General features: G+C 39.2%; 1 protein-coding gene across 1 annotated transcript; it reads right to left on the minus strand.

Moving 5' to 3' along the window:
* Positions 1 to 471: 471 nt before the first annotated feature.
* Positions 472 to 25,950, minus strand: LOC122735137 (cytochrome b-c1 complex subunit 2, mitochondrial). Its single transcript, XM_043976470.1, has 14 exons — positions 25,764 to 25,950; positions 21,323 to 21,409; positions 21,070 to 21,219; positions 19,344 to 19,408; positions 19,161 to 19,217; positions 18,923 to 19,047; positions 16,886 to 16,983; positions 12,150 to 12,207; positions 11,645 to 11,740; positions 9,102 to 9,301; positions 7,924 to 8,004; positions 5,110 to 5,186; positions 2,225 to 2,378; positions 472 to 744 (listed from the first exon to the last, which is right to left on the minus strand). Exons 1-14 carry the CDS (start codon positions 25,794 to 25,796, stop codon positions 655 to 657), a joined length of 1,371 nt encoding a protein of 456 aa, XP_043832405.1. The 5' UTR covers positions 25,797 to 25,950; the 3' UTR covers positions 472 to 654.
* Positions 25,951 to 27,086: the final 1,136 nt, after the last annotated feature.

Below are 27,086 nucleotides of genomic sequence, written 5' to 3' on the forward strand. Positions count from 1 at the left end.
CCTCCTGAATCCAGTGCCAGCACTTTATCCACTGCGTCACCTGCCCCCCTGCCTACTTTCTTTTATGACTTCCATTCTTCACCCCCATGTTATATTAAGTGAGGGTGTAAAATGTTGGACTAAATCTAATCCCTTTCATATTGCTTTCTAGTTTTCCTGGTAGTTCTTGTCAACAAAGGAGTCCTTACAACAATAATTTATACTCTTAGGTTTACTGAACAAAGGGGCTGCCGTTTTTATTTGTTCCTGTTTTTTTGCTTATCTAATAATCTGTTCCACTGATCTACTTTTTTCCCCCCCTTTCTGTTTTTATAAACAGTGCCTGATAGTCTGAAATCTGAGTGATCTTTAGGCAAATTTCTTCCGCTCTTTTACTCAAGTAAAAACTGCCCCTCCCCACCCCTCTTTGGCATACACTGAAGTAAATACTTAACAGACTAAGAAAAATTTAGGAAAAAATTAGCAAAAACATTTTAAATAAAATGTTTTATTGATTTGACATTAAACCTGGTGGAATTTGTCTGCGTTTCTGTTTTGCCACTTGTCCATTCATAAATAAAAAGATGACTGGTCTTAATAAATTCTGATCTTTTACCAAGGATTATTCTGCCAGTTTGTGTTGAAAGTCTTTTGTTTTCTTCCATAATAGATGCTTCATTTTTCTAATTCATCAAGGAATGGGGTATTGGCCAGATTTCCACTTGCTGCCATTGACTTCTTGCCAGAAACAAACTTCTTTGCTGCCTGAAAAGGTTGAAAGGAATAAGAAAACAGATATCACTAGTTAAAACATTATGTTGTTGCTCTAGGAGCTTTGTTTTTTAAAGAATGAAAATGTAATTTTATCAGTGTAGAGAGTTTCAATTCAGATCAGTACTTTCTTAGAGAGGTGCCTGCAGCTTTGAGGATTTGAAAGAAGACTTATATGTATAGCCAATAATTTTCTGTTACCTCTTCAAATTAGAGTAAAAAGTAACGATATGCCTGGTGTTTTAATTTGTTCATATTCCCCCACTTTCAAAAAACTAGATAACATATTATGAACTCTGTTAAGGATGTAAGAAGCAATCATGCCGCCTAGCATAACTTATATATAGCTAATATTTATAGTGTTACTAGTGCTAGGCACTGTGCTATGTGCTTTACAAATATCTCATTTTTATCCTCACAACAATCCTAGGAGGTAGATACTATTGCTATCCCCATTTTAGTACTATGGAAACTGAAGCAAAGGTAATCTACACAGGGTGTCTCACACACAAAGCTAGCAAGTGTCTGAGGCCAGATCTGAACTTAGGTCTTCCTGAATCCAGGCCCAGCACTCAGGTGGCACAGCCACCTAAGTGCTCCTCTACACAGATACACACATTTCAGATGCAAAAACTATTCTGTCATACTTGCCATGACCCACTTAAAACTTTGGAACTGCAGATAAAACCTCAATTTAACAGTGTTTTGTTAAGCTATTTTCTTGTGGGTTCCCCTTCAAAGAAAGTTTTAAAGTATAGTCTTACACATGGATTTTTTTTAAAAATCAAATTGTGCTTCAATTAAAATCTATTCCACTTGGAAATTAGAGAATTAAGACACACTTTTATCTTTTATTTTACTAAGTACAATTAAAATGGACAGTTAAATGCCATGTGAAAAGTTCTAGAAGCAAGGTGGTTTGATATTTTAGGGTAAGTATACATCTACAGGCCTACTCTTGTACTGCAAAAGAAATTCCTAAAGTAACGCTGGTTTTTGAGGAAGGATGGTAGTAACAGAACCTGTGGGGTGTTGCTTTCTCTTTTTATTGACATATAATAGGTCAGGAGCAGTGAGACATGGGAGAAAATAGATGAAAATGAAAATGATCACAGCAGCTTTTTCTTCTACATTTTTAATCAAACGTACAAATATAAAGATAATCCCTAACTTTGAGGCATGTGTGCATGGGTATCTGTGTTCAGGAGTTGAAAGCCAGTCAAGTCTGGAACTAAAACACACACACACACACACACTCACTCTCTCAGACTATAACAGGTTATATGACAAGAAAGCTAGTGACCCAATGTAAATCAGATTAGCTGAAAATATAACAAGAAAATAAACCCTTAAAAATAGTAGTTCCTTTTTCATATAGGTAAAAAAGGTAAATCATACTTGTGTGAAAAATCATAAAAGTTCAATTATAGTAATAATTACACTTCAACATTATGAAGTAATCTATTTTACTTACTGTTACAACATCAGCAGTAGTCACAGAGTCAATTGTTTGAAGAATAGATGATGGTGTGACATATGAACCAGATGCCAGAGCCTGGGACCCAATTTCATCCAGATAGCCCTCTGAAGACTCGATTAACATCAGGTACCCAGCTTTTAGTTTGTTTCTGGGCAAGAAAATGTTATGAAATATTTAAGTGACAAATTTTCAACACAAACATTTAAGGTTTATTCTAAGTAAAAGTTTATTGCAAAGTGCTCCTATAATTATATTCCACTATTATGCATAATGCCTTCAAAATTTTATAGGACAATAGTTTTTCAGTCTATTTTCTTAATTTACTTAGTATTTATTACTATAATTTTTGAAAACTACTGTACAGGAAATGCAGTAATAAGAGCTGTTAAGTTTAACTGAATTCCATAATAACACACTTCACAAAAACTATTCTGTGATACTTGCCTGGACCTACTTAAAACTTTGTAACTGCAGACAAAACCTCATGTTAACAGTGTTTTATTTAGTTTAATTTTCTTGTAGGTTCCCCTTCAAAGGAAGTTTTCAAGCAAATGTATATTAAGTGCTTGTCAAGGAAGTTTGTAAAGAGGATTCTATTTCAGGTATGGGCAGTATGGGTAGATATAGATGGAAGTCCCTGAGATTTTCTGATTCTTTGTTCTAACAGACGGTACCCAATGTGAGTTTTTTTGGGGGTGAGTGAGGTGAAGAGGGACCTGGTTTTTAAACAAATATTACTATATCAAAAAGCCTCTATAAATTGCTTTGTTTACAATTCACAGAACACTAATAATCAAATAAAAAATATTTCTTTGGTTCAGCATTTGACGTTTTCTTAGCTGTTGCTAGAACCATATGCTGGATGTTTGTTTGATTGAGGGCCAAAGCAGAGAATGTGGTTGAGTATACCAGTTAATAAAGCCAACTAGGAAATAAGGAGAGGTGAAGATGCTGGAGGTCTAAGATGCAGCTGAAAAAGGTGGCCTTAAGTATGGACATAAACACTATTTCAGGTACCATCCCAGGGCCTTCCACTTCACATACCCCTTCTTACCACAACACTATAACAGTATATAAATGTTTTTATCCTGCCTCCTCCCAGGGGCAATGAGGGTTAAGTGACTTGCCCAGGGTGACACAGCTAGTACGTGTAAAATGTCTGAGGCCACATTTGAACTCGGGTCCTCCTGAATCCAGGGCGAGTGCTTTATCCACTGTGCTATCTAGCTGCCCCTAACATGATTCAAATGTAACGAATCCTGAAGTCCTCTCAAATTAGTTAAGATGGAATTTTACCTATTATATCTAAGAGGTCATATAATTTTTTTCCCATCTGAAATGATTGCACTTTTAAATGTATGACAAGATGCATTCAAATAAAAAAAAAAAATGACCATGTTTCAAAACTGGTGACTGAGTTTTTTTGTGTTCTGCCTTAACTTATAAAGGCTTGCACAACACTTAATATTTTTTAAAAAGCAAACAAACAGGATTTAAAACCTAAATTTTTCTTAAGCCAAATGCTTCAGTTTACTTATTTCATTGTGTAAATGTGTAGCAAACCAGCTCTTAGAAATGTTAAATGGTTAAAAGGTAAGTAATACTACTAGGAGGGAAGAGTTGAACTAAATGCCCCCAGGCATTTTTCACATCTGTAGCTGCAATGCCTAATAAATATTAACTGATTCTATCTAGGATTGAAATTTTGAATCCTAAGATCACACACACACTTTTGTTATCTAAATCTACCCTAGTTCCTCAAACTGCTATTAACAAAACTGATGATATTGCTAGTTGTATAGTAAATGGCTAATCTGGTAGATCTTGCATCCAAGAGAATGTGTCTCATAAGAAGGGTAATCTTGAACCACAAAAAAATGATGTTAACTACAGAGAGTTCTCCCTTTAAATAAGTAGACTCTACTGCAGACCTCTACATAATGCAAATTTCCCCACAGATGTGGGAAAGGGGAGACAGGAGGGGGGGTGGGGAAAGAAGAAGCACATGCCTGTGGAACATACAGTTCAAGGACATGAACAGAGAAGCAAAAGCAGGAGGAATGTAGGACCTGGCCACAACTGTAGAAGTACACAGGGAACATGCATGGGGGATGGATGAGCAAAACTTGGGGGCTGGGGACAAATGTGGTATCTAAGGATGGAAGACAGACACATGTGCAGGTGGGTGGAGCTAGGTCTCTTTTCTCCTAATTGGAGGTGTCAAGCCAAGCTCCTGATCCAAGGGTGGTGGAGCTTCTGCTTTCAATTGGAGGATTTGGTGGGGAGGAGATAGGGGGAGGAAGCCATGAAATGAGAGAAAGAACACAGTACTGTACTGTATAGTAAAGTTAGCATAGGTCTTTTTTTAAATGCAGATTTCTTAAAGAATTCTTTACATAAAGTCAAATTTATGTGATACAAATTTACATAAAGGGAGAACTGTATCCTCAAAACTGGATTTTTTTTTCTGTGAAATTAAAAAGGCTTTCTTTCAAATTTAATGGAAGTATTGCTAGCTGAAGCCAATCTGCTGAGATGTCTAAGCTATGCAGCTGGATTCCAAACACATTGACCCCCTTTAATGAAAAACAAAACATTTTACATGCAGAAAAAAGAAGATGGAAGATATGAAAGGATGTGCCAGAAATGTAAAACTCTGCACTGGGATCTATTATGGCTCAGTGCCAACCTAAATCAAGATAGCATTTCTAATTTCCTATGAATGACTCTGGTCAACTGATATTTTATGAAGAAAACTTTTTCTTCATCTAAAGAGCAAAAGCATAAGACCTTTATATGTATGTATATGGGTTTGTGCATATATATATATATATATATATATATATACACACACACACACACACACATTTTATACTCACTTAGCTGCTGTTAAATCTTTCTCAGGAAGGTCACCATGAGCAACTGCTTTTACCTGGTTGTAAGCAGTCCTGATAACCTGGACAGAAAAGTAAAGCAAATTTAATAAGTAACTTTCAGTGCCTTTTTCTCCATTTCCCCAAAGCTCAAAACCACTAGACTTCCATTTGACAATATAACTGGCCAAATTTGGTTATAGAGAGCATTTGAGAGGAAAATACACTCATAAGCACTAGCTCCAAATCTTAACACTCACTCCCACACTCTCCCCGCCCCCCACCCCCCCACCAGAAGATGCTGACCTCTTTTCATGGAGTCTTAGAAAACATCAGGGACACATAATGGGGCTAGCAAAGAATGCAAAGTGCTGATGGAAAAGCCAATTAGAGGTAAGACTGGGTAGAGAAGATGGGCTTTCCATTATGTGGGTAAAGAAATGAAGAAATTATACACACAGAGTTGGAAAGGTAGGATACTTTATGAGGGGATTTGAGGTCCTTTTCCTTGGGCTGGAGGTTTGGGGACTCCTATATCTATCTTGAACATTTCTTCATCTAAATCACTCATGGGTTCTTCTCATGCCTTTTTTCTCACTATCCACTTTCTTTTCAACCACAGTGCAACTGGTTATCTGTTCCTACCACCCTAGGGCAGCTACATGGTACAGCAGATAAAGCACTGAGCTTGGAGTCAGGAAGATCCAAGTTTAAATCTGGCCATAACATATACTATTAGCTGTGTGACCATGGGCAAGTTATGTTACTTGTACCTACATCAGTTTCCTTAACTGTAAAATGGTAATAATAGCACCCTCCCAGGGCTGTGAGGATCAAATGAGATAATATTTATGAAGTGCTTAGCACACCTGGATTCAGGAGGACCTGAGTTCAAATCCAGCCTCAGACACTTGACATTTACTACCTGTGGGACCCTGGGAAAGTCACTTAACCCTCATTGCCCTGCCAAAAAAAAAAAAGGGCTTGGCACAGCATCTGGCACATCTAGACACTAAATAAATACTTGTTTCCCTCTCCTTCCTCCACTCTAATAAAACCATTCTCTAGAGGTTACCTGTGATTTCCTCATTGCCAAATTCAGTGGCTGTACTCATCCTCTTGATCTCTTTACATTGATGCTCTTGATTTTCCTTCTGTATTAACTGTTACTTTTATATCTTTTATATCAATGGCTCTTCATCAACTTCCTAGCTTTTTAATGTGGATGTTTCCTAAAGGGGAATTTACACTATTTCTCTTGGCAGTTATCTTCCCCAAGCTCTAAGTAACTCCTTCCTCTAGAGGAAGAGGACTCCAAGTTGCATATATCCAAGCTGCCTTTCTTACTATTTAAGTCTCTCCCTTGTTTGAAAATCTTTAGTGACTCACTACTGGCTGCTTCCTTTTTAACCCTTTGTTTAATAATCGGTTCTAAATTCTCAGGACACACACATACAATGGACTATTAAATAGTTCAGAGCAAGGGACACAGTCTCATTGAACTTTGTCTTAACTGGATCACATTTTTAATATTGTGTTCAGTTCTAAACACCACATTTTGAGGTAAGCCATTGATAAACTAAAGTACATATAGGTAAAGAGATGAAGATAATGATGGGTTTGGAAACCATGACAAGAATTAGAAACATTCAGTTTATTGGAGAAAAGACCTGGAAGTGATACAGTAAGTTGCTTTCAAGGGTGTCATATGGAAGATAAATTAGACATACACTACATGACTTTTTATGGCATAAAAAAAAGTGGTGGAAGTTATACAAAGGTGGATTTCAGCTCAGGATAAAGAGCTTTCTAGTAATCAGAGCTGTCAAAAAAAATGAAACAGACCATGTTGTGGGACTGTGAGCTCCCATCATTAGAAATATTTGGTTAGAGGTTGTATGAAAGATATTCAGTACTAACTTCTCAGCGCTTCGATCTAATTTTGTATAAATAAGCTTTATAAATTCAGTTTTTACTGATTTCATTTTTATAGGATTACTAGGCTGGTAGACCAGGAGAATTTTATAATCTATTTTAATTTCAGCAAAGCATCTGACATTGTCACGAATTCCTTGGCAAGTAGAGCAATGTGATTTGAAAGAGCACAGTTGGCAGATTTAGTATAGCCGGTTATCTTTTCCTTTACCCTCTAAACTGATCTATCAGTATTTACCTGGAAGTAGGTCTCATAATGTACCAGAGGGTGTTATACCTTTGACATTTGTACCCATTACTTATATAAATGGTCAAAGGAGATATCAGCACTCCCCTTTTCTTGACTTTCAAAGCTTATGATTAGGCAGTTAGGTGGGGAAGGGGAGAGACTGCTGGAGTTGGAGTCAGGAAAATCTGAGTTAAAATTCTGCCTCAGGGGGCAGCTAGGTGGCGCAGTGGATAAAACACCAGCCCTGGATTCAGGAGTATCTGGGTTCAAATGCGGCCTCAGACACTTGACACTTACTAGCTGTGTGACCCTGGGCAAGTCACTTAACCCCCATTGCCCCGCCAAAAAAAAAAAAAATCCTGCCTCAGACAACACTAGCTGTGTGATCCTGGGAAAGTCTTAACTTCTCTCACGTGTTTGTTTTCTCCTTTTTAAAATGATATCAATAGCACCTAGTTCACAGGGTTGTTGTGAGCACCAAATGAATACATATAAGGTGTTTTGCAAACCTGAAAGTGCTATATAAATGTTAGCTGCTATTATTATTATAAACATTTATAAACATGCAAACTTAAAATATGTGATTAATTGTGGCATTCAAACATTTTATATTTTAATAAAAAATAATTTGGGGTGGGAGTAGGGTGGTAACTTACATCTTCAGCAACTTCAGCCTGAGATACAGTATAAATTCCAAAGAGTCCAGAATCAGAGTAATTTGCATTAAAGGCTGAAACCTGAAAGACAATTTGGCTTTACTAAACATAATAATAAAAATCAAAACAGGATATGGGGAAGAGATACTCTTTTCTAAGCAAAATACTTTTTTTTCCCCTCATATAGTGAGATAATACAATTTCCCTGCCTTTTACTTCACATTGTAGCCCCAACAGTCTTCATTCCCTGCTGAACTTCTGCTTGGTGTTTTTGGTTGTTTTTTCTGGCAGGGCAGTTCTGCTTGTTTTTTAAAAGTGATTCATTCATTAATCCTCTTTTCCTCCCCTATTTTAGTATCACTATCCCTTTCCTTTATTTTTCCCTAACAAAAAATAAAAGTTCTTGTCTATAACAAATATAATCATAAAAAACAAATCCACACACTGGCTGTCTCATTCTGCATTAACTGTCTAAAAAGAGGTGGGAAGTATATAATTCAACATTAGTCTTCTGTTGTCATGATTGGTCATTGCATTGGTAATAGTTCTTAAGTCTTTCACATTGTTGTAGTCATGATATAAACTTCTGATTCTTCTAACTTCATTCTACAGCAGTTCATATAAAGTCTCACAAGTTTCTCTGAATTTTTCCCTTTCTCATTATGTCATATGACACAATAATATTCCATTAATTCACATATTATAATTGGTTCAGCTTTGCCCTAGTTGATAGGCAACCAATTTGTTTTCAGTTTTTTTGCTACAACAAAAAGTGATGCTACAAATATTTTTGTATGTGTGGGTCCTTTCTTCATTGATGTTTTCAAGATATAAGTCTAATAATGGAGTGCTAGGTCACAGGATATTCAGAATTTAATGATTCTGCAGTATTGTTTCAGACTGCTTTCAAGAATTGTTGGATCTCTTCAGTTTTACCAACAGGGTAATGAATGTGCTTGTGCTCCTACAACCTTCCAACAAATGTCATTTCCTGTTCTATCATCTTCCCTGTATAATGGGTATGAAGTGAAACTCCAGAATTTTTAAAATTGAATTTCTCTTACTAAGTGTCATTTAAGATGTCTTAAATCTTAGTAATTTCTCAAGTCTATCATCGCAACAATATTCTAATACCGAATCTTTGAAAATAAAATAAAGGTAATAATGTTTATACTAACATCAAATGGTTGGTTTGTGCCCTTGGCTACAGCTTGATGCAGCTGGCTGCTGACATTGCTGCCCCTCTTAACATGAGGCCCTGCACCAAGGACATGCTGAAGGACACTAAATGCATTTGCCTCTGCACTTCCTGAGGCAGCTCCCTCGGCTACAATGGCAGCATGGACAAGACTATCACCATTATGCACTCGAATTTCACCTGGGGTGGGAGGGAAAGAAAAGGTTAATCAGGTTTTAGTTTAGTTTTTAAATTCTCATTAAATCCAAGTTTTGCCCTTAAGTCACTTGACCTCCCAACAAGTAATGGTACACACAAAAAAGTGGTAAGATAATCGATTGGTCTTTCTCTCCCATATCCATATCATCCTGCAGTATTGTTCAATTATACCTCAACTTAGACCACTGAAGAGACAACATAGGGCCAAATTCTTCTCTTCCATACTAGTTAACCCACTCATTAGTCCCAAATATTGACCTGAAGATACTATAGGCCTTATTTTAAAGAGTAAGTTGAGGAAAAAATGGTAATAAGTAGAATCCCAGAGACTCCCTCTTCCTCATGTCTTATACCACTTTCCCCCTTCACCCCTGCATCATATGAAGTGACCTTAGTCCTTGGCAAGGCTAACCCTTCTACTTGTTCAAGTGATCCTATTCCATCCTCTCCAAGAGATTGCTGTCATCCCACCCTTTCCACTTATTTTTGGTCTCTTTCTGCCTACTGGCTCATTTCCTACTGCCTACAATCCTGCCCATGTCTACTATATCCTGAAAAAACCCACTTCTATCCCTGCTAACTATTATCCTGTATGTTTTCTGTAGCTAAACTTGAAAATGACATGTACACTAAGTGCCTCTACTTTCTCTCCTCTTACTCTCTTCTTAAACCCTTACAATGTGGCTCCTAAACTTATCATTCCACCAAAATGGCTCTTTGCCAAACCCAATAGCCTTTTCTCAATTCTCATTCTTCTTGTCTGTAGCCACTGACACTGTCAATCACTCTTTTCTCTAGGTTTTTGGGACACCAATCTCTCATGGTTCTCATCTTACATATCTGACTGCTCCTTTGCTGAATGATCATCCAGGTCACAGCCTTTAACTATAGGTGTCCCTCACCTCGCTATAGGTTCTGACCTGGGGTCTCTTTCCTTTTCTCCTATACTACTTGGTGATCTTATCAGCACTTATTTAATTTACCATCTTTTTGGTGACGATTCTCAAGTCTACCTTTCCTGCCTGAAACTTTGCTGATTTCCAATCTCACGTCTTCAAGTGCTTTTCAGACATCTTGAATTGTATGTCCAAAACAGAATTTATTACGAACCCCTCTAAACCTTCATTCTCTCCTGAGGACAATAATACTATCTTCCCAACCCCTCAAACTTGCAAACTAGGAATTATCCTGGATTCCTTGATGTCTCCCTGCCCCCAACCTGTTCTGAAGGCCTGTCAATTTCACTTTCGCATCCTCTCTCAAATAAACCCCTCTTTCTCCTGACGTTACCACCACTCTAGTGAAGGCTCTCATCACCTCAAGCCTGGACCATTGCAACAGCTTGCTTGGAGGTCAGCTTGCTTCAAGTCTCTCCCCACTCGAATCCATCTTCCATTCAACCACTAAAGTAATTTTCCTAAACAGCAGGTCTGAACATGTCACCCTTCCAGCCCTCCCCATAATCCTCTGTAAACTCCAGTGGCTTCCTGTTGCCTCCAGGAACAAATAAAAATAATCATCTGTTTGACATTCAAAGACCTTCATAGCCCAACCCTTTCCTATCTTCCAGTCTTTCACCTTACTTCCTTGAGAAGTACACTTTGATCCAGTGACACTGACTTCCTGGTTGTTCCCCCAAGACACTCCATTTTCCAGTTCTGGTCATATTCTCTGGCTGTCCTTCATGTCCAGAATGCTCTCCTCTTCCATTCTGACTAATGACCTTCCCAGCTTCCTTTAAGTCCCAACTAAAACCCCACTCTCTAAAGGAAGCCTTTCCCAACCTGTACTCATTTCAGTGCCTTTCCTCTTTTTATTATGTCCTATTTATCCTATACATAGCTTGCTTTGTATATACTTGTCTGCAAGTTGTCTCTCCCATTAGACCGTAAACTCACTGAGGGCAGGCACTATCTTTTGCCTTTTTTGTTTCCCAGAATTTGGTACAGTGCCTGGTACACAGTAGGTACTTTATAAATGCTTACTGACTGAAAATGGGATAATTTTGTCCAACCTGTTCATCTTATAAAGAAACTGAGCTCCAGGGAGTTGAATCGACTTAACCAAAGTCATATAACTGGTGGTAGTATGGTAAGTCATTCCCTGCATATTCTCTATGAAAATTGTTACAGGTAACACAAGAGCTCAGAGAATTGAGTTACCCCACATTCAAAAAGCTAGTAAATACCAGAGATAGGATTCAAGTATAAAGTTCTCCTGACTCTTAAATTCAGCACATTTTCTATTATACTAGATTGTCTGTGCATGAATTAGAGACCAATTTTATGTCCTCTCATAAAACCAAACCTAACCCAAAATACCTACCTCCACGGTATTGGGCCTTTGAACCAGACATGCCAAGTCCCCCCCTCATGTTTAGAAATTGCTCAGCAACTTGCTTCAGGACAGTATGGTTTATCCCTGCAGCAACAGATAAAAAGCTCAAACTGAAATTTATGAAAACTCACATGGGCTATTTATAAAGTTAAACATTAGATTCTGACTTTTAAAATGTCACTAGAAGGGGCAGCTAGGTGGCACAGTGGATAGAGCACTGGCCTGGAATTCAGGAGGACCTGAGTTCAGATCTGGCCTCAGACACTTAACACTTACTAGCTGTGTGACCCTGGGCAAGTCACTTAACCCCAAATGCCTCACCAAAAAAAATGTCACTAGAAATTAAACAAAAGTTAATCACAGAATTTGAAGCCATTGACTAAAGGTCTGCCATTTACTTGTAACCCATTATTCAAATAAGATCCCACAGTGTATTCAGACTATGGTTTATGTGAATTGATAGGCAATCAAAGACAGCTAAATCAAAACTTACCAAGTCCAACCAGAGCCATTCTTGCACTTGTAAAATTGTTCTGTATATAGTAGTGAAGCTGAAGTGAAAACACAATAAAAGGTTATTTTGACAATAGAAACAATTAAACAAAATAGTGATAGTTCTGCTTTAACACTTGTTTTGAATATGCAAATTTGCTCTGATGCAATGGCTGTGAGAAACACAGTCAACATAGAAAAGTACACACAGATGAACCAAGCACCAAAGGAATACACAAAAACCACACACTTTAAAAATCTTAAAGTCGGGATAGCTGGGTGGCGCAGTGGATAAAGCACCGGCCCTGCATTCAGGTGGACCTGAGTTCAAATACGGCCTCAGACACTTGACACTTAGCAGCTGTGTGACCCTGGGCAAGTCATTTAACCCTCATTGCCCCTCCCCCCAAAAGTCTTCTTAGGGGGCAGCTAGGTGGCCCAGTAGATAAAGCACTGGCCCTGGATTCAGAAGGACCTGAGTTCAAATCTGACCTCAGACACTTGACACTTACTAGCTGTGTGACCCTGGTCAAGTCACTTAACCCTCATTGCCTCTCCCCCTCCTCCCCAATCTACCTTGGGTCATAGTGTATTATTATCCTACAAAAAGGAAAGAAAGGGAATAAGCATTTATACAGTGAAAGCTACATGCCAGGACAGTACTGGCTATTCTTTCATATTTGTGAATTTTTATGCGTGCACACCCACTAAGTACCATATTTATTGTGTATCTTTTGGTGAAGTAGGAAGAAGTGGGTTGGTCTGTATCCACAAATTCAATTGCCATCTTTTACTATGCACAGGAATAGATATGTTGAGTTATAGCAGAACTGACTTTTAAAGTTAGAAGGAAGCTTTCTAAACCTCACATTTTACAAACCCACTAGGTACATTACATTTTAAGTTGCACCGAAATTTTATTTTACCATATTATGTTCAAAAGAATTGGATCATTGGCTAGCACTTGGAAATATTACCATTATACAGGGATATTGTTGTAATGGTATTTAACTCGCACAACAAATTGCCTCTGTATAGGTGGTATTGAGATAAACTTCCAAACCACATTCTACCAGTTCCTCTCTATTTTCAGATGCACTTGGATGGCTTCAAAGGAAGCTTGGAAGGCTTCCTTTTAGATGAAGTCGTCCCTGATGTGAATTTTTAATAATCTTTCTCTCTGTGAATTCCTATTGTGCATGTCCCAACTTGGCACCCATCATACAAAGTAGATTACTAGAAAGTACTGAGACTTTTTCCAATAACAAACCTGAACTCACACAGCTAAGGTCACTCAGTTTCTCTGCAACTATAGTCTTAGCCTCTGTAATACATACTTGAGTGGGGCAGTGAGAAATTTTGTGACCCGCGAAAAGCAAGTCAGTGTCAAAGGCGAGACTTAAACCCAGGACTTCTTGATTGAAGCTTAGAGATTTTTACAGATTTTAAAAAGACAATCACTCTTAAAGGATAAAAAGTATATATGGCCTTTCAAGTAAACTATTTTGAAGAGGACAACACTATTAATATACTCTAAGGAAACCCTGTGAGGATTAACCATAATGTCTTTCTTGTATTCTGTCAATTATATGACTACAAAGACATGGACCTAAGGAAAATCATTTGCAAAAGCCCATCTTCTCATTTTTAAAAAAATTAAAGATAATTCTGATATGTGTGTGAATAATTCTCCAAGATTTTAGGGAAGAAAAAGTAGTTGTATATGGTAATTGTATTCATAATCATTTGGTAAGAGCATTTGTGATCTTAACCACCTCCCTCCCTCCCTCCCCCAACAATTGCTAAGATTTTTCTCTCCCTGCCCCCATACTACTTGTGTCCCAGGGATCGAAAGTGTGAGTGACCCAAAAGGCAATGGAATCTTCATCTTTTTTGGTTTATCCACCATCTGTCACTATGACTACCTTCTCTACTCCAGGTTTCAATGCTCTACTTTCTCTTGTCTTTCCTGTCATCACTTTTACCAGACCATGTCATGCTAAACTCTAGGTGTATCACAAGGTCCTGCCTTGGACCCTCTTTACTTTTTTCTCTCTAGGTGATCTCACTGGTTTCCATGGGTTCAATGATCATCTCTATACAGATGACTCCCACATCTATATATGTAGCTCTAGTTTTTCTCTTCAGTTACAATTCAACATCATGAATTTCTATGAGACATTTTGAACTGATGTCTCATTAACATCTCAAATTCAACACATCCCAAACAAAACTCATTACCTTTCCCCAGCTCACAAATCCACAATTTCCCAAACTTCTCTATTATTGCTGAGATCATCACCATCTTTTCAGTCATGCAGATCTATAATCTCAGAATCATACTCAATTCCTTACTTTCACTTACCCAACATATCTGATCAGTTGCAAAGTCTTGTTATTTCTATTTTCATAGCATCTCTGGTATAAATTTCCTTCTTTCTACTCAGCTTCTACTTCAGGCATCATTTATCTAATGAAATAGCCTCCTGATTAGTCTCCCTGCCTAAAGTCTCTCCTACTCCAGTTCTTCTCCATAGCTGCCAGTGATTTTCCTAAAGTACAGGGCTGACCATGTTATCTTCTCTATTCAATAAAGTCTTGTGGATCCCTACTGCCTCTAGGGTAGAATTATAAACTCCTTTATTTGGGATTTAAAGCTCTCTGCAACCTGCCCCATCCTTCCTATATTTCTAGTCTTCTTTCACATTACTGTGCTCGGGGCAGCTAGGTGGTGCAGTGGATAGAGCACCGGCCCTGGAGTCAGGAGTACCTGAGTTCAAATCCAGCCTTAGACACTTAACACTTACTAGCTGTGTGACCCTGGGCAAGTCACTGAACCCCAATTGCCTCACTTAAAAAAAAAAAGCAAACAAATTACCGTGCTCTATGTACTTTACAATCCAGCTACACTAGTCTAATTTCTAGTCCTTCTGGGACCTCACACTTCTATATTCATACCTTCATACTGGCTAGCCCCCAGGCCTGGCTCTCCCTTGCTACTATTGTCTTTCAGAATTCCTGGCTTCCTTCAAGACAGAATTCAAGCACAGCCGTCTGCCTTTCACCATCCTCCTAGCTGCTAAAATCTTGCCTTCTAATATCCCATATTTACTTTGTATATATCTATTTATGTACATGTTGTTTACTCCCTTAGGATGTAAGCTCCCTGAGGAAAGGATATCTTTCACTTTTATTTCTGACCTTTTTCAAAGCAAAGCACCTCATACAAAGCTCTTAATAAAGGCTTGTTGAATGATATGGGGCTTCCTGAAGCAATGTAAGCAAAACAGAAGGGGAAATATGTGGCCTGTTTTATTTCAGTGGTTGATTAAAACAGAAATGAGGATGAATCCTTAATTCTAGTTAAATAAACTTTAAAGCTATTATTTTCATTTTTTTTTTTGTGAGGCAATTGGGGTTAAGTGACTTGCCCAGGGTCACACAGCTATTAAGTGTTAAGTGTCTGAGGCCGGATTTGAACTCAGGTACTCCTGAATCCAGGGCCAGTGCTCTATCCACTGCGCCACCTAGCTGCCCTATTATTTTCATTTTAATACCTGCTTTTGCAGGTCTGGAAAACTATGTTAGCAGAAGACAAGGTCTGGTAGGTTTTAGCGTCCTGGAAAGTCTTTGAGTTGAACACGGCAACATATCACTTCTACCTTCTCCCCACTGATAACTTGGACTCTGCCCTCAGTTTATATTGATTTATATTGTTAAGGCCTCAGCTTCCATGCCAATTCCCAAACCACTTTACTATGCTGCCTCTATTTAGACTAGACCATCACTGTTATCTCCTTCCCACCAATAATAACCTGGACTTCCTAAATCATGAGTTATCCAAATGTGAAATGAGCTGGTTTAGGAGACAGTAGCTCTCTTTTTTTTTGAGACTCAGGCTAGAAATACAGTGACCACTCATAAGCAACAGAACAGAATCTTTGGAACAGAAACTTTGACATGGGCCGGCTCACCCATCCAGAGGCAGTTCCCTCCTCCTCAAACTCCCCCATTTTGGTGCTGGACTTGGTGCAGACACCTGATCATCTTTTCTACCAGACTCAGCCTCCTTAGTAGCAAGGACTACAGGCATGTACTAATTGCTAGACCTAGTACTAGGTTTTTCTAAATATCAGTTTTCAAGCTACGAGCACCTGTTATGACCACTTGTTAGAGATAATTTAAAGGAGGTTCTTGTTTACAAGGTATTGGTTGGAATAGATTGGTTGGAATAGAGGCCCCTCCCAACTTTAAGATTCTATAAAATCCCCAGCTACCTCCTGCCAAATGACAAACCTAGGATGAAGCATCAGAAGAGAAAAAGGTAGTGTTTTGATATTTAACTCAAAAGGTTCCTCTAACCAGGAACAGGGTAATTACTTCTAAACCATATCTAGTGAAGTGACATTAGGGCACATTAAAGAAAAAGTCCAGGCAGGATTTTCTAAGTAGGCTTTTCTTTTCTTTTTTTTTGGTGGGGCAATGAGGGTTGAGTGACTTGCCCAGGGTCACACAGCTAGTAAGTGTCAAGTGTCTGAAGCCGCATTTGAACTCAGGTCCTCCCGAATCCAGAGCCGGTACTTTATCCACTGCACCACCTAGCTGCCCCAGTAGGCTTTTCTTAAAAGCTTACTTAAATAAAAAATAGAAAAAGTTTCCAAAAACAGAAATAGCAGATAAATACCATACTTAATATAAAAAAGCAACAGTATCAAACACAAGATGTTATAGTAGTACCTCTTCTGGAGTAACTTTCCCAATCTTATAATCAGGACAATACAAGGAATTAGAAAGAGCATTCCGATAAGCTGCAGCATGCAGATTTTCAATCACACCTACAAAGGAGAGGGAAAAAACCATTCACTAAATACAATTAAAGTGAAGATAGTAAAGTGAGAAAAAAGTTATCTGGCCCTTTGATTGTTTTAATTTGCTTCAGTATCACCAGGACTTGAAATTTATGGTTGCCTATTGGCAAATATAAAATTCTGCTTGCTGACTAGGGATGGATGTTAGACTATCCATGGCAGTTTTTTTTTTTTTTTTCAGAAAATGTATCTCAGTCATTAGGAGTTTATATATTAAGAGTACACAACTCCTCTGGCACTTTGGCAATGTACTTACTACCTCCATAGCTTCCATGACTACAGCACTGGAAAGACCATTAGTCTGACTTTCTAACTGTGTGACCTTGCTTAAGTCATTTAACCCTAGCAGACTAGTTTTTTCATTTGTTAACATGAAAAATTAGATTAGATGATCTGTAAGGCCCCTTTTAGGTCTAAAATTCCATTGTCTGATCTGCTGTGACTAACTCGGTTATTTTCAGCAATGCAATGATCCAAGATAACTGAAGGACTTATGAAAATTGCAGTCCATCTACAAAGAACTGATGGTATCTGAAAACAGATTGAAGCATAATTTTTTTTGATGGTTCCTTAATCTGAAGTTTTGTTTTTGTCCTTTTTTTTTTCCCCACAACCTGGCTAACGTGGAGATGTTTTGCTTAACTACTCATGTGTAACTTATATTGAATTGCTTTCTTGGGGGGGATGGAGAGGGAAGGAAGAAGAGAAGTTGGAACACAAAGTTCTAACTTTCTTGACACAGGTCAATAGTATATCTTGGTTTTTTTCTCCATACAGCTCAAAAGTAATCCAAGTCTAATTCCTTTACACTAACTAGCAGCACAAAAATTATAAACTTCACTAGTGAAATTCTAATACAGCTAAGAGAAATCTTAAATCTGTAGTTTATATGTTTTTCAAAGTTGTTGTGTTTTTTTTTTTAAAGACATCATTCCACTTCAAATAATAATTTGGACAAACATTTAAGCATTGGGGGCAGCTAGGTGGCACAGTGGATAGAACACCGGCCCTGGATTCAGGAAGACCTGAGTTCAAATCTGGCCTCAGACACTTAGCACTTACTAGCTGTGTGACCCTAGGCAAGTCACTTAACCCCAATTGCCTCACCAAAAAAACCAAAACCAAAACCAAAACAAAACCATTTAAGCACTGATGCAAGGATTTGACTCCCAATGATAAGTATTTCAGGACATTGGTATTTAAGATGAGAAAAACTGGCCAGTCATTTCAATCAATGAAGAGACTAAAAACCCTTGATCATATTTTGTCTCATACATCCACTATCTTAAGAACAATGTCAAACTCGATGAGTTCATTGTAAAATTTCTGTATGAAGCCTTCAATGTTTATAGAGCAGGAAATGACATTTTTTTCTCTAGAGCCACGGGGAGATGAGAAGTGCTTGATATAGTACAATGATAGTAAAAATTAATCTGAAGTAATAGTTGACGGAGTCTCCCAAACATTGAGAATGAATATCACACAGAGGGTAATGAAGGGATGTGTGGTAGGCATAACATAAACAAGTTATGGCTCCTATGAAACCTAACTTACCAATCGATCTTCCAATATCATTTTGATTTTTAAGTATTTCTACTGGCAAAAAATGTCTGCTGATGCTAGCAGACATGCTGATTCCCACTGTCTCCAGAATACACCCTCTAACAGTACTATTCTTCATTGTAAATATTAAATTGGAATTGTTTCTTAATCAGTTTCTCGTGAATTTGGTTAGTGTAAATCAGCTGCCCAATCTGATCACGTCGGGTTAGACTGATAAAACTAAGCTCCTGCCTGGGTACTGCCATTGTAGAGGTGCCTGAGAAGCCAGGCCTACGTAGCCAATCAGATCATCTTTAAACTGCAGCAGCATGAATCAAATGTAGTTTATCAAGATGCTTTTTACCAGTCTGGGGGTTTTGAAAAGCAACTGCTTTATCAATCGTTAGTTGTGACTGAAGATCTGCTACTTCCCAACGTCGAAATTCCGGTGCTGTGGTGACATTGAGCAGGAATTCCATTAGAATATCACTGTAAAAGACATAGAGAAAAATTTGGGGATAATAATCCTAGAAAATAAAGCCAATGCTAATATGTCTGCCTTGCAAAAGGGTTACAATTAGACAAAATATACTGATACTTACACATCATCCCGGAGGCATTCTGCTGTATAAGCCATATTTTCCCTTGTGCTAGTCACACTAAACAAGAAATATATTAAGGTCAGTTATTTGAATTAGTAAGATAAGTATTTCCCCTATAATATAGCCACCTTGTGGAACCATTATTTAGCTGTAATAAGTAACTATGTATTTTATTTAACATACCTTAATTTACCACCAACAGCTTCAGTCCCCCGGGTTATCTTAAAAGAAGAAGCTCCTTTTGTAGTCTTTACAAAAACAAAAACAAAAAGTCTTATTTGTCAATAATTTTGAAATACCAAATTTAACAATTTAACAACAACAAATACCCAAATCAAAATACAGTTAAGGCTGTTAGCAAGCTCAAAAACTAAAATGAACTCTTATGAAAGTTAGAAATACCCTTGTCCAATAAGGGAAGAATGGTTTAACAAACTGATACAAGTATAATTAAATATTATTGACTTATAAAGGATGACAACTATAAGAAATACGGGAAGACCTGTATGAAGTAAACAAAGTAGAATCAAAAGAACAATCTACATAATAACTACAATGATATAAATGAAAACAACTCCAAAGGGCCATCAACAATTGCTCTATAGAATCACAGGATCCTACATTTAGAGGTGTAGTGATCTCAGAGATTATTTAGTTCAACCACCTTATCTTAGAAGAGAAAACTGAGGCTTATAATGGTTAAGAGGCTTGTCTTGTGCTACATAGGTGGTAAATAGTAGAGGTGGAATTTGAACTCAAGTCCTCTGATTCCAAATTCAGCACTCTTTCTATTGCATTACAAAATTCAAATTTATTACAAAGGATAACAGTGGAGCTACTTTAGCGACCATCTCTAAGCATTTCAAACTATAAAAATGTGAGGTTGGAGGTATTATCAACACAATGACCTTTTTTTTTTTTAATTTAGTGAGGCAATTGGGGTTAAGTGACTTGCCCAGGGTCACACAGCTAGTAAGTGTCTGAGGCCGGATTAGAACTCAGGTACTCCTGATTCCAGGGCTGGTGCTTTATCCACTGCACCACCTAGCTGCCCCAACACAATGACTTTTATCTCATTTTAATTGTTTTCTGAGATTGTATATTGTTGGGGAGGAAAGAGGATTGTATTTTGTTGGAGTCCAAGACGGTCAGTGTTTGTATGTTGTCAAAATAAAATTTAGCAACAGAAAAGTAAAAATGATAAGTGTAAAGACTAAGACTAAATAAAAAACAAATCATTTATATAGGTAATGGTTCAATTGTAAAATATGGCACGTATGAACGGCATTTTATATTGTGAAAAAGTAAATTATACCTCGATTCTGCAACCAAGTGCTAATTTACCATATACAAAGAGGCTGCACTTCTGAAGGAAGAGGCAGGCAGAGGGGGCATGGGGAGAAAGCTCATTTATAATATGAAAACACAAACAGGTAACAACTTGTGCTGATTTCTTGTTGTTGTTTTTTTTGTGGGGCAATGGGGGTTAAGTGACTTGCCCAGAGTCACACAGCTAGTAAGTGTCAAGTGTCTGAGGCCGGATTTGAAATCAAGTACTCCTGAATCCAGGGCTGGTGCTTTATCCACTGCGCCATCTAGCTGCCCCCTAGGTCCTAGCTGCTCCTGCTGATTTCTTATGTATGCTGTAATCTTAATGTAAAATCCCAAGGCATTTTAACAATCTTAATATAAAAATATATTGTGCTTTTAATAGCTGCCTATTCACTACTATTTCAAATTTAAAGTTTATGTTTATCCATGAATATTTACATTAATTTGTTAGCTATAAAAATAAAACAGATTATGCCAAAAATATGGAACTGGAAGCTATGTATCTGTTTGGAGATATTTACATGATCTAATAAATATAATTGAAAAAAAACCCAATGTATTGAGGAAGAATATTTACCAAATTGGCTGCAAGACGGAGTAAATGGGAGGCTCCAAAATTGGTAGAATCTTCATATCTACTACCAGCTTTAATGAACAAACCAATTCTTGAAGCTGGAGCATAATTTTCCACAGAGGCAATCACTAAGCCATTTGGTAACTTTGTTAGCTATAGTCAAAACAAAGCAGAGACATTATCAAAGTCTTCTTATAACTAAGTAATAAAAAAATTTTTTTTAAACACGATATCTGAGAGATTTGGTAAGACTCACCTCAAGTTCCTCAGGATGGAGTTGTACAGGAGCTTTTGCAGCAGAGGCTTTAACTCTTGGGGCAACTTTGAGGGAATAAAACCGTCTCTAAACACAAAAGATGAAAAATATTCCTCACGTGAACAATGCTTTCTAGAAAATCATAAGACCTATGTTATATCCCAAAGTGCTATGATTTATAAAGACGTTAAACCAAAATTACAAATGATTACATGAATGAAATCTGTGTGGGAACTTTGTGTCAGAACACAAAAATCATTCTACTGCTTAGCCAAGTAAACCAACTCATCACCAAATCACAAAGCCTGATGGCTCAGGGAATGTCCTTAAGTTATCGCCAATTAAGTTGAAACACCACTGCCACAGCCACCACCATTTTCTCTAGGACACTGATGGAGATAGCCCAAGAATCTTGGAAATGAGAGTGCTTCCAGCCCAGTGCCCTCCATCATTCTGAGAAGTAACTCCTGTGGAGATGCACCCTGACATTGATTCTGCAGGTGTTACAGGCACAGCTACTGAAGACCCAGAAAAGAAAGTTCTTGCCACCAAAGTACTAGGCACTGTCAAATGGCTTTACCAGTGGATATGCTTTTGTCAGTGGAAATGACATCAGAGGAAAGGAATTAACCTTCTGCTTTGCTGCCGTACCCTAAGGACAATGGCGACTTTCCATTCCAGACTTACATCTGAAGTGTACTGTTTTCCCCATTCAAATGTGAGTTCCTTGAGGGATAGTCTTACTTTTCTCTTTGTATCCTCAGTGCTTAGCACAGTGCCTTAAACATAGTTGTTGCCTGTTCTTCATTTTAAGAGGATCATACAATGATTTAAAACGAACTTGCAATGGATTGGATTTAAGTGAGAGAGGGCTGTGCAAGGTCACCAGCCTCACCCTCTCCTTCAGAGCCATCTGGGTCCAGTAACAAGATATACATCAGATAACAAGATATACATCAGAACAACTAGATATGGCCCCGAATGTCTAAAGCAATCAGAGTTAAGTGACTTGCCCAGGGCAAGCTAGTAAGTGAGGTGAGATTTGAACTTAGGTCCTCCTGACTTCAGGGCCAGTGCTCTCTCTACTGTGCTACCCAACTGCCCCTTTGTAGACAGTGACTGCTAAATAAATGTCTTGTTCATTCACATTAGTCAATATGTATTCTAAGAGCTAGAGATAAATAGTATTTCAAACTCAAGAGGGAGCACCACAATATAGTAGGAATAACAGTATTAGTTCTTTCTTGTGCTTTGAGGCTTAGAAAGCATTTTATATACATTAATTTCATTTGATCCTCATGCTAACCCCAAGAGGAAGGTGCTATTATTGGCTTGAGTCAGATTGGCTCAGTCACTGATTTCCTCTTCAACTTTGGGAAAGTCACTTCAACCTCTCTCAATCTCCATTTACTTATTTATAATATGAGGGGGCACAATGGTAGATGATGTCTAAGATTTCTTTGGGTTATAAAATGTAACTATGTCCAGCTACCAAAAAAAAACTCATCACATTAAAGTGAAGTGAACTTAAGGAAAATGGGAAAAGGTTTTTTCATTTTTTAAAAACAGCACTCGGGGCAGCTAGGTGGTGCAGTGGATAGAGCACTGGCCTTGGAGTCAGGAGTACCTGAGTTCAAATCTGGCCTCAGCCACTTAACACTTACTTAGCTGTGTGACCCTGGGCAAGTCATTTAACCCCAATTGCCTCACTAAAAAACAAACAAACAAACACACAAAAACAGCACTCATTTGGAGAATGCATTAGAACAATGGTGTAAAACTGAAACAGAAAAAGATCCCTATGGGTAGCATACTGACTTAGAAAACCACAAATTAGTATTTTCTATACAGCATTGCATTTTTATTTTTGGTAAACATTTCCTAATTACATTTTTATTTGGCTGGACAGAGTCTGATACCTCTGCATTAGAAAACAAAAGATAAGCAAAAAGATTATCAACTAATATAAGGGTTCACAAATGCAAGATAAATTCATATAAAACTATTTTACATGGAAAGAGCCTTAAAGATTATCTTGTCCAATCCATTCATTTTATAGACAGTTAAACCAAGGCCTAGAGAAGTGAAGCGACTAGTCCCAAACTACAGTTAATGGCAGAACAGGAAACCGGGTATTCTGACTCTCAGGTCCATGCTCCTTCCACTCTGACATGTCAAATAGCACTGATTTGTAGTAGAAACGATTTGCATGGTTTTATTACCTTCACTAGCAATTTTTTTTTTTTTTTTTTTTTGTGCAGGGCAATGGGGGTTAAGTGACTTGCCCAGGGTCACACAGCTAGTAAGTGTCAAATGTCTGAGGCTGGATTTGAACTCAGGTACTCCTGAATCCAGGGCCGGTGCTTTATCCACTGCGCCACCTAGCCACCCCTCTTCACCAGCAATCTTAAACAACCTGGGCTTCAGGGAAAGGGCATGATGGAAATTTCCTTCAAATAGCAAAGTGAAGCACAGCATAAGGTCAAGGGTCACAGGGTGAAAATATCATTGAAATAAGTTAACTAGGGGTCCAGGTTAGGTGGAAGAGGCAAAGGGCTGGTAAATATAGGAAGGCTACCAGCATTCAAGGTTGAGGGAACATTAATAGAGCTGAAGCGGGGCAGCTAGATGGTGCAGTGGTCAAAGCGCTGGCCCTGGATTCAGGAGTACCTGAGTTCAAATCCAGCTTCAGACACTTAACACTTACTAGCAGTGTGACCCGGGGCAAGTCACTTAACCCCCATTGCCCCCCCCCCCCAAAATAGAGCTGAAGGAATGGGAAGGTGATATGCATGGAGCAAAAGTTATTTCAGAATTTGAAAACCTCAAAGTGGGGAGGCGAAAGGTATGACTCAGCAGTTAGTCCTTGAAGTTGAGGTCATCAAGAACTTATTTTTTTACTGGTGGGCAATGAGGGTTAAGTGACTTGCCCAAGGTCACATAGTTACTAAGTGTAAGTGTCAGAGGCCACATTTGAACTCAGGTTCTCCTGAATCCAGGGCTGGTGCTTTATCCACTCCATCACCTAGGTGCCCCCTTTCAAGGAACTTTTATCTAAACTTTCTAGTAGGAGTATCAGGCAAGTAGGGAATCTTATCTTAGAAGGGGACTTAAAGGTCATTCATTAAAATCTATCAGTTTTTATATCTGTTGCTTATACAATTTCCTATGATAATCAATTATATTTTTATCATTTACTGTTGTCAAGGAATAATCTTTGATTTGTTTTATTACCTCAGAACTTCCTTAGTTCTAGTACTTAGAGATTTGGTGATGCAGTCAGTGTTCAACCCAACTATGGTCAGACACTTCACTATTTCTTTTTTTTTTTTTGTGGGGCAATGAAAGTTAAGTGATTTGCCCAGGGTCACACACTAGGCCTCATTTGAACTCAGGTCCTCCTGAATCTGGGGCAGGTGCTCTATCCACCACACCACCTAGCTGCCCCTGTGGTCAGATACTTATCATGTGAATATATCTACCCAAAATGCGGAATGCAAGTTATCCACACCAATCCAGTACTGTATAACCACAGTACTGCATTTCTATGCATGCCGATGATACAAGGCTTTCCAGCGGTTATACTTTGCTGTAGCTAAACCCCTTCGCCTCCGACCCCGACCCCCTCAAATTCACAGTTATAATTTAGAAGTTTCAGTCCTTGGACCTAGAATTCTATTCTCTCCTCAGGTAGAAGCCACTTTATTCCTCTGATCACTGGGGTTGGCTATAAAAATAAAGGAAACTGTAGATAAACTTCCATGGAACGAAGTAACAATTCACATTTTTAATATAGCGCTTTATGGTTTACCGAGTACTTCACTGCCGTCCTAGGGCCCAGACACCACACCTCCCGATCTAGTAGGACCCTCTCTCTAATACACGCCTCGTCCTCCCCTAGAGCAGAAGGCGGGGTGGGGAGTAAACGGGGGGAAGGATGGTCAACCAGGCTCCTGAGTATTTCCCCGCTTAGCATGTGACCTGGAACCTGGCTCTGAAAGCTGCTCTGCGCCCCCCATCCCCATCCCCCAAGGAGGAAGGGGACGTTTTTATAGCACGGCCCACATTAAATCCTCGAGGAGGGTGTTTCATCAAAGTCACGGCCTTCACCCTTAGGGGTTCAAGCTGAGGGTCCAGGTCAGCCCCGCCCCGACCCCGGCGCGGGGGTCACAGACAGGGGTCACAAACATGACCTTCACTCGTCTCCCCTCAGTCCTTAAGGAAGGAGAGGCCCGGGGCTCGGCTCGGCTCCCTTGGGGGCAGCGCCATCATCTCCTCAGCCGCTCCAGCTTCGGGCCCCCGCTCCTTCTGCAGGGTTGAGCTGAAGGACAAGAAGTGGGGAGCCGAACGGGGGGGCCTCGGCTCCGCAACCCCAACAGCCCACTTCCCTCCCGGAAGCCCGTCACCCCCTCCGCATCTCCGCCAAGCCGGCTGCGCTCACCGAGAGGGATCCGGCGCCCGTTAGCAGCTTCATGGCCCAACTCGCTCGTGACCCCGTACTGACCGGGCTCAGGGAAAGAAAGATGGTGGCGGAGGACCTCCGTTTCCCAGAATGCTTCACGCTCCCTCCGAGAGGCCTCTCTTCACGTAGTGCTCTCTACTGCTTCTAGCCCGGGGCGGGGGCCAGGAAGAAGTGCTTAGTTATTCCCCGCGCAGCAGAGGGAGGCCTTCATTATTTTTTATGCCAATCCTCTTGCTGCCTCTGCCTCCAAATTTCAAGGTTTCCATTAAAAATATTTTAATATTAGGCCAAGTTCATTCAGACAGGGTGGCATTTTTCCTATCTTTTCATGACTGGATAAAGGGCTAACCAGTAGTAACAACTCCCCCCTGCCATCTTGGATTCTTCTTGCCACAGGCACCAATCAGCCCCGCAGAGTGTCTGGGCCCCGCCTCTCTTACGTCCCCGCCCGCTTTTGCCACGTGGGTGGGTCGAAGGCGGGGTCAGCTTTAAGATGACTGAGAGCCCGGAAAAGTCTTTAATTTAAGTGTTCGACTCGCGTTTCCGAAATGCTTACGATGTGCATGTTTTGTAGAAGCCAGGGAAACTAAAAGGCAGAGATGAGGAGGGAGCTCATTCCAGGGAGAATGAAATCCAGAGGGGAATAAAATATAGGAAAACTGGAAATGCCAGAGGAATTTATATTTCATCTTGGAGGTATGAGGGAGCCGCTGGAATTTACTGAGTAGGAAAGGCGGCATGGTCAGACCAATGCTTTCGAAAAATCGCCTTGACATCTGTGGGGAGGACGTGAACAGGAGTGGGGAGGACTCGAGGCTGACAGACAAATTAGGGAGTGATTGCAATAGTCCAGGTGAGAAGTGAAGAGGGCCGGAACAAGGGTGGTATCTGTGAGTGGAATAAAGGGGATGCATATGGGAGATGGAGTGAGGACTGAAATGACAAGGTAGGGCAACAGAATGGATATATGTGAGAAGGATACCAACATTGCAAGCCTGAGTGACAGAGGATGAAAGGACCTCCAGTAGCATCAGGGAATTAGCAAGAAAGGAGTAGCTTAAGGGAAACAGTAAAACTGTTTTAGCCCTGTTGATTTTGAAATGCTTATGAGAAATCCAGTTTGAGATGTCCAAAAATCACTTCATGATGTAGGTCTCTAGCTCAGGAGAGACTAATAGAATTTGATGTATAATTCTGAGGATCTTCACACAGAGAAGCTGATGTAGCAGAAATAATCCTTTTTGATGGATCTCTGGTAATAAATGTCAGATGAAGCATAAAACAGGGAAGTCTGTGTTTGCC

This window comes from Dromiciops gliroides, chromosome 1, assembly GCF_019393635.1.
Source record: "Dromiciops gliroides isolate mDroGli1 chromosome 1, mDroGli1.pri, whole genome shotgun sequence".
Taxonomy (NCBI): Eukaryota; Metazoa; Chordata; class Mammalia; order Microbiotheria; family Microbiotheriidae; genus Dromiciops; species Dromiciops gliroides.

Bases quoted from the DNA above. Each gene is read 5' to 3' on its own strand.
- LOC122735137 (XM_043976470.1), bottom strand. From the start codon at position 25,796: ATGAAGCTGCTAACGGGCGCCGGATCCCTCTCG. The intron at 19,218-19,343 runs GTATGTTAAATA...TTTCTTGTTTAG, and splicing joins GCTGTTGGTGGTAAATTAAG to TGTGACTAGCACAAGGGAAA. The intron at 11,741-12,149 runs GTAAGTTTTGAT...CTGTTGCTGCAG, and splicing joins AATGGCTCTGGTTGGACTTG to GGATAAACCATACTGTCCTG.